Genomic DNA, 16,678 nt, shown 5'->3' on the forward strand with positions numbered 1-16,678 from the left:
CCAAACTTGACATATGACACCGTTACCATATCCTCAATTTTTTCATACTATCACATTACATAAAGGTGCATTTAAAAAATCGCTTTGAAGTAAAGTTTTGAAAAGTAAATACTAAAGTATCAGTGTAAATACTGGATATAAAAATAATATTAAACAAAATGGCACACTTTCTGCGGACTTTGCAAATTGATATTACTAATATACCAATGCAATCTTAAGATTTGTTCCAACACGACCGAGAACCGTCACGAAACGGTAACGCTCCTGCGCGGTAAACAAAATCCGTTCTAACAAAAATATGATCGTCATCGGATCGTCCTTCCCACTGTTTCAACAAGAATTGTGATCTTTCAGTGACGGTTTCGTGATGATCATTTCAGTAATCGGGCAAATGCATAATGTGCTGGTTGGACTGACTTGAGCACTAGGATTTAATTCTTTAAATTTTTTGAGCCTTTGATCGACTAAAACCACACAAGCTGTCACCAACAAAAATGACAAATATTTAATAATGATAGATAAATCAGTTATCAGTCAGATAACCGTTCCAACATCGGTTTTCAAATTACCGTCATGGGACGATAACTGGGCGATACAATTACGAACATGCGCACAACAAACGGTACAAGTAGTTTCGTGACGGTTTCTAGACCGTCCAAAAGTTCATGTTGGAACAAACCTTTAATATTCGATTACACTTAAAATAACTTCTAAACAACTTTTCTCCCAAAAATGGCCCTTTTTATAATTTGTTCAGACTATAAGTCGTTATATTTATACATTAAACGTTCTTATACAATCTTATTCTTATACATTATACCCCAGTTAAGACAGTCTTGTACATTATACAAGAAATAGACCAAACAAATATGGCAACATTGTGACTCTTCAGATGACAAACAAGTTCAATGTTATGCGAATTTGCAGTGTTGCCGGTGCAAATTCTGCTCGTATACGTATAACATTTCGAAGGACGTTCAAAAATACACATTCACGTTCGTATACGAAATTTTTCATTCGAGTTAACACGTATGCGAAAATATTCGATTGAATTCGAAAATACGACCCCTGTAGCGCACGAGAAAGTTCGAGTGAGACGCACGTTTCCAAGCTTATTTTATTTGTTTTCTGTTGATTTTTGGGCTATATTAAATTTTACATAGTTTCTTTTAAAGATCGGTGAATGTTATGTTCCTTGATTGTAGTATTAGTAGCTTTGTGAAAATATATTGTGTGTAATATAAAATTCTGAAAATATTAAACATCTGTTTCTAGGTGTTTATTATAAAATTCGTTGGGGAAGTAGAGAAATATCCTTAATTGTATAATGCTCATTGTATACAAATTATATGTACTAAAAATGTAACAATACCGTATTTTTCACAGATCGAAATAGTGGTTTTGTTTGATATATAAAAATGCGTTCTTCCTGGTTGATAGATGTGAGCAAACTGAATCGACTTATAGTGTGCGGAGAGCAATCGCTTGTGCCGCAATCGTGTGTGACTTGTCTTCAATCGACCCATGTGCGGACGGCCTTAATCGAATTGGTGTGTAAAAATTCGCTTCTTTTTGATTTGACGAATCCTAAAGGGCCCTATTCACATGCGTATTTGTCCGGCGGATATGTACGGCGGACAGATCCGTTGTTAGCTATATACAGGCAGATGTGTCTCCAGACAAATTCGTTGGTGCTACACATTCACGGACAAATCTCTCAGTTGTACTTGTTCCCGCGTTGTGTCTTTATCTGTTTTCCACAGTGCTATGAATAATAAAAAAACAACTAACAATAATTGGAGGATATATGGTTTTATTTTTTGATAGAAAAAAGAAAAGACTATGGCCAAACGATGGTTATTGGAAAGAAGAAAGTACATACTCACATATGAATTTAATTAGAGAACTCGAAACAGGCGAACCCGAAGATTTACTCAATTCTCTGCGAATGGATAATGAAGCATTTGAAACTTTATTATAATATGTTGGTCCTAGAATCGAAAGAAATAACACACACATGAGAGAATCAGTATGTAGCAGCGAGCGATTAATCGCCACGCTACGATACTTAACAACTGGACGAAGTGGTGAAGATTTAAAGTTCAGTTGTGCAATCTCCCCACAGCTTCTTGGACAAATAATATCTGAAACTTGTTGGGAAATATTTATGGCATAAATACTGTCTGTAGATGACCCAGTTCTCTTACTCTTCCTCGTTTCTCTTAACTCACGTCGAAATCCAGCACGCAAGGAATCTATTTTCTTTCTTACGTACTTTATATCTGCATCTGGACAAATTTCTTGGCATTTTTCCACTAATTCTTCATATGTGTTGTTTCGCAGTTGCCTGTTAGAATATTCTTTACTTTTTACATTCCACAAGCATGACTTCAACTTATATAACGAAATAAAATTTTCCCAAAATACTTTATTATCCGAAAATGCCATTTTAATGTAATATAAATACACGCCTACTACCGTGGTTAGAATGAAAATTGACACAAATTTAACTCATCCGGCGAACAAATACTTGAAACGTTCACACACATGCGTATATATGTCTGGCTCGTCTGTGGTCGTCGTCTTGAACAACAGACGGCGAGCAAGACACATACGGCGTACGTTCGGACACACACATGAGGATCTGTCCGGAGTATCTGTCCGCCGTACATATCCGCCGAACAAATACGCATGTGAATAGGGCCCTTAAGTATACGGACACGGTATATTAAAATGGGATATAACGAAACCGGCATAGAAATTCTTTTGTGTTATGTTAATTTTAGATATTGTTTCTATTTTTTTTTTAAATTGCGTTTTTTATATTTCTTTTTGTATATGATGGTAACTATTAGTATATACGCCTGGATCCTGCGTATCAAAAAAAAGTTTATTAATAGCAAGCTGAAAATTTGTTAATAGCTTAACGGTGTCCAGTCGGACAAACTTTGATGTATGGGTACAATGTAACAGGGGAAGTTTTAATTGTGGAACGTGATTTTAATTGTGGAACGTGTCTCCTGACAAGTTTATGATTGGGAAAACTAGCAGGTTGTTTTTAAGTTTATTCAATAACAAACTTTATATAATATATGAAAAAATGTTTGTCCGACAAATATGTTGGATATCAACATTTTAATAAGTCTGAGACGTAGAACTTGTCAAATTACAGAAATTACTTACTTACTTAGTCCTAAGCCTTTCTACCTTTAGGTGTAAGGCTGGTGGAGTTGAGTTTGGCATTGTAGTCTCCATGCTTTCCGATCTTGCGTTAGGTTTCTTGCACTTTCCAATGTCAATCCCTTCTTCTCGATTTCTTTCCTGATTTCATCTACCCACATAACTCTTGGTCTCCTTTTTTTGTTTTTCCCCTGCACTCTCGTTTCGAACACTCGTTTTGTTAGCCTCTCGTTCGACATTCTACACACGTGCCTGAACCATCTAAGTTGTCCTTCTACTATTTTTTCATTGATTGGGTCTAGTTTTTTGTCTAATTGTTTCGTTTCGTATTTTGACTGTCCTCTTTCTGTTTGCTATTTTCCTCAGGAACCTCATTTCCATAGCATTGACTCTGGATTTTTGTCTCCCCGTCAATGTCCATGTCTCGCTGCTCTACATGATTGTTGGTCTAACTACTGATTTAACGACTGCCGTTTTACTTTTTCCGGTATCTCTTTTTTCCCAAAAAATGTTGTTTTCATAGTGTTAAATAAGCTTCCTGTTCGTCCCATTCTCTCGTTTATTTCCATGTCTTGTTTACCATTTGATTCGATTATTACTCCTAGGTATTTAAAATATTCCACTTGCTCTAGTTGTTTCCCGTCTAATTCTATTGCGTGTGTCTTCCTCGTATTTGAAATTATCATTGTTTTTGTTTTCTCTGTATTAATTTTCATATTTATGTTTGATAGTTCTTCTTCTAGGATTTCAAGATTGTTCCGTAAGTCTTCTCTGTTTTCTGCTATCAATACCATGTCGTATGCAAATAGTAGCTCCGATAGTTGAGTCTGTTTCATTTGCCAGTATCCTAATGTTAGTTTTCCATTCTTCTCTTGGCTTTCTTTATCGCTTCATCTACAGGAATTATATTGGTGGTAAATAGCAGTCTGATTTTTTGCATGAGAGTCGAATGAAAGGGTAACAAATCAATTAGAAGTTATGTCCGACAAAATACATGGGACGTTTTCGTATTCTGACGTTCGAAACCTGTAACCTGTTCCACAATTAAAACTTCCCCTGTTCCAGTGTTCCCATATATCAAAGTTAGTCCGACTAGCTACCGTTAAGCTATTAACAAATTTTCAGCTTGCTATTAATAAACTTTTTTTTGGTACGCGGGATCCAGGCGTAAGGTATATAAAAAAATTGTCATTACTCTACTTAATTCGTTTATCAAAACACCTCAAACAAGTGGCAAGCCGTTCTATTGATGTGATAGCCTTTCTCCAGCGTGTATGTATTTTAGTTAATATACTTCTAGTTTCCTCAGCAACAACATAAACGAATTCCCCTTCCGTTGCTCTCTTTTTTCTAGCTTGATTGACCAACAAGAAGCGTTTATTTATAGTACCTGTTACATCAACATCAACAGTTTTTGAAGAATCGGAAAGAATCGGAAAAATGAATATTTAGATTCTTAAGCAGAAGAACAAGGACGATTTCATACAGGTCGATCAACTATTGACAACCCAAATAACAAAAAAAGATGGCACAGAATCCAAAAAATTATATGTTTTCGTCGATCTATAGAAAGGCTAAGATGGAAGGCAACAAAAAGATCTCATATTAGACGACACAACCACGATAAAGCACTGCTACGTCTACAAATATCTAGGTAAAGTTTGTTTAGCAGTAAATGGTTGACTTCAAATAGTACCGACTATAAACATCCTGGGTTAACCGATAATAGTATAAAAAGTCCGGTTTCAGGTAAAATTGAAATATGTTTGAATGTTTGTTTTTGTATAATCTTAGCAATTAAAATAGATTTAACATATTTTTAAACTACTTTAAAACATATTAGGCAAAGCAATATATTTTACATCGGTTTTTTCTGTCGTCGTTATTATTGTAAATTTTGTGGATCCTTTGCTTTATTATAGGAGTACCGTCTAGTCAGTGTTAATTTTCAAAAGACCAACCCTGTCTACCTCGTTTGCTTATCGCTCCGGACCGGTCGTAACAATGGGCCAAGTCAGATAAATTTAATAATATTTACGACCGCACTAATTGAAGTCAATCATTTACTGCTAAACAAACTATATCAATATTTCGCACGATGAAATATTAGACAAAGCCATAAGAAAGAAAGTCGATCGGATAGCTCAGTGCGACTAGCGGCTGACCCGCACTTCACTTCGCCGTGAGGTACGAGAGTTCAAGCCCAAGCCAGGCCATCGAAAAAACAAAAAGGCTAACGCGTCAGTATAAAATTCTAAATATGAATCTGGCGCTTAGACTGGAATATGCGGGCATCTGATCGACCTATGAGGGAGCAGTACGGCAAGGGATAAGGGCTTGCGGCTCGGTGATACTCCCCCATAGATCCCTACCGAAGGGCGTTGACGCCTAAGAACGGTGTATATACATAAGAAAGAAAAACGACAGGTAAAAAAACCGTTAAAATGTTTAAAACAGTAAAATAAACTATGCGACCGATCCATCAACGAAAAAAAGCTGAAATGAGGGTATAGTGAAAAGCATCATTTTATATAGCTGTGAGGTATAGAAACTGACATAAATAACAATGGCAACGCTTAAAGCAATGGGAATGGATTTTGAAGATGAGCAGCAGGAAGATCTAGAAAAGAAAGGACTAACACCGAACGCATTAGAGAAATAATGAGAATCAGACGAAAAACTGGTTCGGATATATACAAAGAATGGATGAACAACCAATACCAAAATAAATACTAAAATGGCAACCAGAAGGCAAGAGAAACCGAGGAAGATCGAGAACATGTTGGAGAGAAGGAGCAGACAAAGAGGTGAGAGAAAGGAAGACATAGAAGGAAACCTCTGGGTCGACTGTACGAAGTGGCGATTATAAGTCGGAAAACGGCGGAAACGTTTAGAAATTGACATGTACGACGACAAAACAAAAAATATGAGAAGCCTTCAAAAGAGATGGGTAGATGACGTGATAGCAGTGACAGGCAAACAGTGGATTAGATTAGCGCAAGATAGAGAAAGATGGAATCAATTGGAAGATACCTACATTTAGGAGTGAATGGAAAATGGTTGAAGAAGAAGAAAAATGTACTGTTCAATTCTGTAGAAGTTAAATACTTGACCTACCTGTTAGCTGATCTACAGCTCTATTGAATCGTGGATCTGCATAAGCATCTTTGATGTTAAGTACTTCACCAGTCAATGCCACTTGTCCGGCAATTCCCGTTCCTAGTGGAAAACGAATTTCCTTGGTTGGTTTAACTGGCATGTCATCCTCACCTAATGTTAAAGGATCGTGATCTGGCTCGTCTCCTATTCCTACATCAAAGATGGTAGCGTATAATTCTTTACGTTTTGAGTCAACAAGAAATAAGGAAGCCCGATCTGCATCTACCAGTCGATGGGCAAAATTCATTATTTTGATTACTAAACTATCTATGCTTACCATATCTTGAAAAATCGATCTGTAACATGTAAACAATGTATATTTTATATTTTTCATATTTTTTTGTTTTTTTTTTAAATTCGAAATTCAAACTATTGAAAGCCTGAAATTAAAATTGCCGGCATTATAATTGTTTGTTAGCATTTTACGCCTTAAGGTGATACAGTAGCGATCAACAGGTAGTCAAAACGCGTTCCAAGATTGCGGCTGTAATTTTGAATATTTTTTCGAGATATTTGACACACGTATTCGTAATATAATAAAGAATGGCGGTACAGAGCCCAATTTGAAAAATATATTAATATGTGGAAATTACTCTGTAATTAAATACAATATTAAAAAAACGAGCCTGTACCGCCATTAAGGAGAACAAGAAAATACACTTTCTTCAAATAAACTTTTTTATCCGATGCCTAGATTTTGTGTCATTTTGGAACTACTAATGAAATAAAAATTTTTAGTAGTTCCAAAATGACACAAAATCTAGGCATCGGATAAAAAAGTTTATTTGAAGAAAGTGTATTTTTTTGTTCTTCTTAATGGCGGTACAGGCTCGTTTTTTTAATATTATATTTAATTACAGAGTAATTTCCACATATTAATATATTTTTCAAATTGGCTCTGTACCGCCATTCTTTATTATATTACGAATACGTGTGCCAAATATCTCGAAAAAATATTCAAAATTACAGCCGCAATCTTGGAACGCGTTTTGGCTACCTGTTGATCGCTACTGTTTCCTCTTAAGTAAGCATTTTTGGCCAATTGGTTCACACCAAGGTCATATATATAAACACACACTAGGTACCTTAGTATCCAATTTCTTAAAAATGTGATTTCGAAGCGAAAAAAAGGAATTTTTATGATTTGTTTAATAATTTTGTTCAGTTTCTTTGGGTACCAACTTTAACAAGTTTTCACAATGTTAATTATGCCTATATTTGATTTGATTAAATTTTCAATAAAAAACTGAAATTTTATTGATAAACTGCTTAAATTTCATCTCTTTATTGTTATAAATAGGGAGCGGATTTATATGTGATCAATTTTTAGGAAATATGCGCATATATATGCAGTAAAAAATTACGAAATATGCGCAAGATATGCACAAAAATTCAAGAAATGCGCATTACGAGAAACCACAAATTTTCTAGATAAGAAAATCTACGGTTTCGTTTTGATTAAAATCTGTCTTCCTCCATCCCCCGATAGTACTATTTCTAGGTCTACCTGTTGTCAAGGAGGCTCTAAGGAAGACAGATTTTTACCATTCCGACCGTAGATTGTCGATATAGATTAAAATAATTTATATCGCAGTATGGATAGAACGCCCTCTAACGGGGAATAAGCGAAATTAATTTCGACTTAATTCAAGCTTTCTTCTTAACCCAGGTATAACATACCAAAAGGCACCGCCAAGAAAACATTCCACTTTGCGGTTCAGAGAGCCCATATGAAACGAGTCTTTGTACTCTATGCAGAGTATAGCATTAACAAAATAAGAAAATCTACGGTTTCGTTTTGATTAAAATCTGTCTTCCTCCATCCCCCGATAGTACTATTTCTAGGTCTACCTGTTGTCAAGGAGGCTCTAAGAAAGACAGATTTTTACCATTCCGACCGTAGATTGTCGATATAAATTAAAATAATTTATATCGCAGTATGGATAGAACGCCCTCTAACGGGGAATAAGCGAAATTAATTTCGACTCAATTCAAGCTTTCTGCTTAACCCAGGTGTAACATACCAAAAGGCACCGCCACGAAAACATTCCACTTTGCGGTTCAGAGAGCCCATATGAAACGAGTCTTTGTACTCTATGCAGAGTATGGCATTAACAAAATAAGAAAATCTACGGTTTCGTTTTGATTAAAATCTGTCTTCCTCCATCCCCCGATAGTACTATTTCTAGGTCTACCTGTTGTCAAGGAGGCTCTAAGGAAGACAGATTTTTACCATTCCGACCGTAGATTGTCGATATAAATTAAAATAATTTATATCGCAGTATGGATAGAACGCCCTCTAACGGGGAAAAAGCGAAATTAATTTCGACTCAATTCAAGCTTTCTGCTTAACCCAGGTATAACATACCAAAAGGCACCGCCAAGAAAACATTCCACTTTGCGGTTCAGAGAGCCCATATGAAACGAGTCTTTGTACTCTATGCAAAGTATAGCATTAACAAAATAAGAAAATCTACGGTTTCGTTTTGATTAAAACGAAACCTTTTACCTGCATAGAGTACAAAGACTAGTTTCATATGGGCTCTCTGAACCGCAAAGTGAAATGTTTTCTTGGCGGTGCCTTTTGGTATGTTATACCTGGGTTAAGCAGAAAGCTTGAATTGAGTCGAAATTAATTTCGCTTATTCCCCGTTAGAGGGCGTTCTATCCATACTGCGATATAAATTATTTTAATTTATATCGACAATCTACGGTCGGAATGGTAAAAATCTGTCTTCCTTAGAGCCTCCTTGACAACAGGTAGACCTAGAAATAGTACTATCGGGGGATGGAGGAAGACAGATTTTAATCAAAACGAAACCGTAGATTTTCTTATTTTGTTAATGCCATACTCTGCATAGAGTACAAAGACTCGTTTCATATGGGCTCTCTGAACCGCAAAGTGGAATGTTTTCTTGGCGGTACCTTTTGGTATGTTATACCTGGGTTAAGCAGAAAGCTTGAATTGAGTCGAAATTAATTTCGCTTATTCCCCGTTAGAGGGCGTTCTATCCATACTGCGATATAAATTATTTTAATTTGTATCGACAATCTACGGTCGGAATGATAAAAATCTGTCTTCCTTAGAGCCTCCTTGACAACAGGTAGACCTAGAAATAGTACTATCGGGGGATGGAGGAAGGCAGATTTTAATCAAAACGAAACCGTAGATTTTCTTATTTTGTTAATGCCATACTCTGCATAGAGTACAAAGACTCGTTTCATATGGGCTCTCTGAACCGCAAAGTGGAATGTTTTCTTGGCGGTGCCTTTTGGTATGTTATACCTGGGTTAAGAAGAAAGCTTGAATTGAGTCGAAATTAATTTCACAAATTTTCTGTCCTATTCTATTCTAGGGGGTTCTTTTATAGGGGGGGGGGGGGGGAAGGCGGCAATCTTATTTATTATCTTTCAAATAAAATCATTATTTTTTATATATGCAATTTATTCACATGTTTTACAAAAACTGATTCCAATAGTTACCTATTTAAAATAAAACAATATGACTATACATAGGTATCTTCGATTATAATTCACTACAATGTGTTTTTCCAAATTTTTTACGAGGAAACATTTTCTTTGATCAGATAAAATATTTTTATAACTTGAAAAAATCCTTTCAACATTAAAAGAAGTAATTGGGGTGTATTTAAAATAACTTGTTAAAGCCGAAAATTCTGCACCAAATCAATTTTAAAATTTCCATTAAAAATTTCGCATATGTCCTCCAAAGTTTTAAAGACGGGATCTGATCTAAAGCATGAATATTTCAATTTCCATTAGAAAATCGTAAAACTATGGTTAGAGGTGTAAATTCTCTTAACAATAGGGGATTTAAAGAATCACCAGAGTTATAGGATGAATACCTACTAAATATAATAAAAGTAAATAAAATTCGGATTTCCCGGTAAACCATCCTTCATCATTTCATACAATCATTTTATAACAGCAGCACTATAAGTACTTTGTGTAAAGATCGGGTATTTTCTAAGAAAAAATGAAAAGGCACTGAAGGAGCCGTCTCTCTTCAGGTAGTTCTCGAATTAATAGATACGACAGCCTGTACGGGGAAATATTTTGTGTCGAATTAAAAAATAAATCTTTTTTTGATTTAAATGTTTTTAAATAGGCACAAAATATGCATTTTTCTTTAAAAATCTGCAAAATTTAGTAAAGTTCTCAAATATGCGAAATATGCATGCAATATGCATTTAGCATAAAATCCGCTCCCTAGTTATAAACAATTGCGCTTTGTTATATGCCTATAGATCGTACTCTATAGGTTTTATAGGTCGTAACTCTTTTTTAGATGATGTGTTTTTTCATAGACTTTCAGATGATTATTTTGCTCTTTTTGCATTGGTTAAAACTGGGCAAAAAATTTGTTTATAAGGCGAAAAATGGTACTTTATTCTGCATTAATTATTTCTAAGTAAACCGTTAAAAATGAATAAACTACTTTTTTAAAAACATAAAATGTTTAAATATTACGCAAATGGGATAAACAAATCGAATTGTTTAAAAATTACTTACTTGACCGATCGAGCCCATCTTTCTCACTTTATAGTATGTAATTAACTACATAAAATCTCATATTGTGAAATACGTTTTAAATATTTTATTATTTATTTTATTAATTTCCTACAATTGAAAAAATGTTTACTATCGGGTCTACTTTGCAATAACTTTTTCGTATAAAAACATTTTTTAAATTAGAACATCTTATTTCAAAAAGATCTATTTTTAAGAAAGTCGTCTGTTGAACTTTCTTGTAGTTTTTTTCACAATATTGAAAAGAATGAAAAAATTCATATTTTTTATGTGACTGCATAGCTTCACTGAAGATGCATGGGATGCTGAAATAGCTATACGGAGATGGTGGTCAAACTCTGAATCGAATAAAAACAAAAACTGCCTTTATTATTTTTCATCTTTACTCAGATTTGAGAATTTAGAAACTGTCTTTCGGTCCTTTTCCTAGACGAAGAGAAGGTAAATGCATGGCCAAGTATCCTCTATTTGCTTTCTCCTATTTCCGTCGTCTCTTGTGCTTATATATTTACTCCAGGGAAATAAGGTTTTTGTCGGGACACTTGAGCAGCCAGGTTGCAAATGGATTTTTTGGGTACTATATACCTAATACATTATACATATAACAATGCCCGTCACAGTTCGGACGAGAATTTTAGTTATTAACAAATAATGGTCAAAAATAGCAGTTTTTTCGTTTACATCGCTACAGGTAAAAATAGGATAATTAAATATCTTATTTATAGTATTCTTCTTTTAGTAGATGAGCCAATGTTTAAAACGGCAGTTTTTTAATTTTGGTCAGATCATTCGTTGCTTCGAAAATTGCAAAATAAAACTAAAATTTCGAAAATAAAAAATTTGCTATAACTTTCGCGAAAGTGACCTTACGACTTTTATATTTCACAAACAGTTGAGTCAAAGGTCCATATACTGCACAAAAAATTATAAGACGATTCGGTAATTAGTTTAAATTTTATTCAATTTGTTTATCCCAAAGAGCTTTTTTTGTAATGTTATTGTTCAGAAAATAATAATTATTTAGAAATTCTGTGAAAACCACATGAAAGAACAATAGTCTTGTTTTCAACTTATTGAAGAAAATCATTAAATAGCAATTTTTGTTACTACGAAAACATTTTACTAAAGTAGAGTCATTTTTGGCTTGAAAACAATTTGAATAGATTTGTTAATATTGACTGTAGAGTAAATTTACCTTGGAATTTGAAAAGCTGGTATTTTTACACACAATTTAAAAAAACTTTTTGCCTATGTTAATTACGGTCAAAGTTAGCCACTTTTATTATTTAATTCACAGTTACTTCAATATACATAAAATTCTCCTGTAACGGTGTTAGTTACCATACTACTCCGAAACGGCTTGGCCAATTTTTATAAAATTTTACAAGTGTATCCTATGGGACTGAGAATAGGTTTTAATCTATTTTTCATATCCATAAGTTATAAGAGGGGTTGCCCCCCTGACATTTTTTTTTATTTTTTTGGACAAAATTGTCTATCTTAATTTTATATGATGTATGATTAAAAAATACATACAACCATTAATTTACACTTTTCCATCACCAACCCCTATTTGTTAATACCCATCTATATATTTACATCTATAAAATTCTCCTGTCACAGTGTTGGTTGTCATACTCCTCCGAGACCGCTTGACCGATTTTTATGAAATTATATATGTATATTCGGTAGGCCTTAGAATCGGTCGTAATCTATTTTTCATATCCCTGAGTGATAAGGGGAACTTACCCTAACATTTTGAAATGTTACGTGGGGTTTTACGTACATAACGTACTCTACAAGACTACGAGTACATACAATTTAAAAAAGTTATGATCAAAATCCATCAACAAGCTCTGGATATATTAATCGCAGCATATGTTTAAAGAATCGATTTCATTTTTTGAGTGTACGGATTTTAATAATTCATTTCCACCGACCACAATTCGATTTCGTTAGAGCGTTATTTTAAAGCTTTATTAACAACTCTGTTGAAGTTTAAAGTTTACTCACACTTTTAAACATAAACTATATACCTTTAACTTCGAAATGGCGCTAGTTTGGTTGTTTAATTGTTATAAACAAAGTAGCTGTGAATTAAATAAAAAAAGTGGCTAACTTTGACTATAATTAACTTAGGCAAAAAGTGTTTTTTTGAAAATTCGTATAAAAATACCAATAGTTTTTCGTCACCTTCCAGTATAGGAACTATCACAGTTCTGTGGTATTATATACATTGAAACTTCTCTATAAGCGGACTATTCGAATTTTTCGAAAAAAATTCGTTTTATAATCATAGCTCCATTATTTTTGGCGGTAAAAAGTGTTTTCAAAAACGATTTTGTAGGAATTTTAAAGAGCTATAAGACTACGTAAATTAAATTCCGTAAGATCTCTTAGTTTTTAATTGGGGTGGGTTTAAAGGGCTCGATAAGGGGGTGTTTGCTCGTAAATAGAAATTTTAAACAGCTATATCTCGCTATCTATTCACTGTAATGAAAATCTATGCACAAGAAAATTTTAGCTATGAAAAAAGCTACAATTTACTAGTCTATCATTTTTTTCATATCTCTAGTATTTTCGGAGAAATTTTGAAGAAAATGGTGAAAAATACGAAATTGCAAAAATCAATTTTCCTTTAAACTCAAATTTTTCTAAAATTAGGCCTTTTAAATGGGTCAAACTTCTTAGGTGTACTGATAATACTAAAATAAAAGAAATTACAGAAAGGTGAGGACAGATTTTTAATGCGGGGCGTAGCTAGGGGGTTGTCTTCACTGATTTTTTCATAAAGAAAAGCAGGTACCGACCTTTTTTTTGATCATAAGTCACTCAATTTTTATGCTCGAAACTTTTTGTTTTTTTTTTCTTTTGAAAGGTCTAATTGTATCTTTGAAAAAAGATTATTTAAGTTTTCCTCGAAAAATGCAAAGTTTTCCCGTTATTTGGCTTTGAATATTTAAAATTATACATTTGACGCTAACCTTTAACATGCTGTATCTCCGTTTGTATATGTTGGAAAAATATTATAGAAAAAGAATTTGGTTTGTATTACTAAAAGACACAATTTCGATAGCTACAGTTTTTTAGATTAAATGCATATTTTTCGAGTTATTCTCAAAAAACTCTCTAAAAAAGTGGATTTTTTCGTCGAAAAACTGTTACTTTCAACCACGAATAACTCTAAAAATATTAGTTTTACGAAAAAAATGTACAACACATTTTTGCTTAGAATTACGTTTTACACCGATTTATATGGTTAAAATTTAATAAAAATTCCCACCCACGAGATGGGGTGGCAACCACTCCCAAGGTTTTAGCATACAGTGGCATGATATAGGAAATGATCCTTGGACTATTGCCTACTTTCTGTGAAAATTTCATGTAAATCCATTAGCCTAATAAAATAAAAAAAAAAGGCAAAATGTAAATTCGTACAGGTTGAAACAAATTTTATATCAAAGTTTAAGTGTATACAAAAGATATTTTCAAAAAAGCATCCAAATCATACAAGGGGAACATTGTTTAAATAATTAAAAAGGGGTCATTTTTGCAAAAAATTACTTTTTTAACTGCTGAGGTCATTCAATTACTAATCAAAGTCAATAGGATTATTTTCTGTAAAGTTGAAGGGTGAATCTTTCACATAAGACTTACTTAATTAAATTTGACCCCCTCTTTATTTAAATAATTGTATATAAAACTTTAAAAACACATTTGCCAAAAATTATTTTTAGCGTTTTAAATAAACACTACAAAATATCTGTTCTTACAGAAAAAGTTGTGCTACATTACCAGTATTAAGCAAAAAAAAAATTGGTCAAAAAATATTTAATGTTTTTTGAGATATTGAATTTGTTTATTAAATGTTACTATATTTTCAATTGCAAAAACGCGGTTGTTGCCAAAGAAATATTCACCTGAATAAGATCTCGTTATTTTGATTTTTATCGATAATTTCGATAAATGCATTTATAAATTCAAATGTCAACGAAACTCCCCCCTAAAATGGCATTTGAAAATTATTCAAATTTGTTTATATTTTGTTTTGTTAATAACGTCGGGGGGATTAAGTATTTTGAAATACCGTTTCGATAATTGGGTTCCTGGGAATTTTTTACTAATTAACAAAATTTTTTTGTCGTTTTTTCTTCTTCTTGTTTTTTTCTTGGAGTTATATTACTACGGGCCCTTTTAGGGTTAAATTTCATTAAGAATATTGAATCTGAGTTGTAGATTCTAGACCTAAAAATATTAAGATTTAACTAAAATCTCTCAAATAAAATGTGGCTACTTACTGAGTTACAGGGTGTTTTATTTAAAAATTTAAAAATTATTGTTACCAAGTAATTTAAAACTATTTGACGTATCCTTATCATACTTGGCAGAAAGTGTGGCTATTATACACCCTACTAAATTGTGATTAATAATCGTTTTGAGCTAGTACCAGAGGCGTACGACAGGGGATAGTGAATGATTAACTCTTCCCAAATTCTACGCCACTGAGTGAATTACTATTTTAGCGAATTTTTTAGATTCTCCAATACTTTGTATGTAAATAACTTTATTGGTATCGCTAAAGTCATCAGTTTGCGAGATATTGGAAGTTTAAAATGAATGAATTATTAATGAATCAAAATGTTTCATTTTAAACGTCCAATATCTCGAAAACTAATGACTTAATCGTTACCAGTAAAGAGTATATTATTTACACAAAAAGGATTGGAGAATCAGAAAATTTCGCTAAAATAGTATTTCCCTCAGTGGCGTAGAATTTGGGAAGGGTTAACCATTAACTATTCCCTGTCGTACGCCTCTGGTAGTAGATTGAAACTTTTATTTATCACAATTTAGTAGACTGTAGAGTACTCACACTTTCTGCCAAGTATGATAAAGATACGTCAAATAGTTTGAAAGTACTTGGTAAAAAAAATTTTTAAATTTTTAAATAAAACACCCTGTAACTCAGTAAGTAGCCACATTTTATTAAAGTGATTTTAGACCAATCCTAATATTTTTAGGTCTAGAATCTACAACTTGAGATTCAACATTCTTAATGAAACTTAACCCTAAAAGGGCCCGAAGTAGTATAACTTCAAGAAAAAAAAAGAAGAGGAAAAAAAGACAAAAAAATTTGGTAATTAGTGAAAAATTCCCAGGAACCCAATTATGGAAACGGCATTTCAAAATATTTAATCCCCGCGACGTTATTAAAAAAACAAGTTATAAACAAATTTGAATAATTTTCAAATGTCATTTTAGGGGGAAGTTTAATTGAAATTTGAATGTATCTATACATTTGTCGAAAATATACATAAAAATAAAAATAATAAGGTTTAATACAGGTGAATATTTCTTTGGCAACAACCACGTTTTTGCAATTGAAAATAGAGTAACATTTAATAAACAAACTCAATATCTCAAAAAATATTAAATATTTTTGGACCATTTTTTTTTCAATTAATACTGATAACATAGCGCAACTTCTCCAGTAAAATAATATATTTTATAGTGCTTATTTAAAACGCTAAAAATATTTTTTTGCAAATTTGTTTTTAAAGTTTTATGTTTAATTATTTAAATAAATAGGGGGTCAAATTTAATTTAGTAAGTCTTATGTGAAATAATGTGAAATAATTACCCTTCAACTTTGCAGAAAATAATTGTGTAGACCTTCATTAGTAATTGAATGACTTCAGCAGTTAAAAAAGTAATTTTTTTGCAAAAATGACCCCTTTTTAATTATATAAACAATGATCCCCTTTTATGATTTGGATACTTTTTTGAA

The 16,678-nt window shown here is 32.8% G+C and overlaps 1 protein-coding gene across 5 annotated transcripts in view; it reads right to left on the reverse strand.

The window, feature by feature from the left end:
- Positions 1-16,678, reverse strand: part of LOC126889476 (probable 3',5'-cyclic phosphodiesterase pde-5) — a 423,420-nt gene that overhangs the window by 59,667 nt on the left and 347,075 nt on the right. For all 5 annotated transcript variants that reach the window (XM_050657796.1, XM_050657797.1, XM_050657799.1 and 2 more), the window contains one exon: positions 6,298-6,635. In XM_050657796.1, the coding sequence (XP_050513753.1) occupies positions 6,298-6,635 (338 nt within the window). The remainder of the gene's footprint in view (positions 1-6,297; positions 6,636-16,678) is intronic.

Source organism: Diabrotica virgifera, chromosome 8, assembly GCF_917563875.1.
Source record: "Diabrotica virgifera virgifera chromosome 8, PGI_DIABVI_V3a".
NCBI classification, from domain to species: Eukaryota; Metazoa; Arthropoda; class Insecta; order Coleoptera; family Chrysomelidae; genus Diabrotica; species Diabrotica virgifera.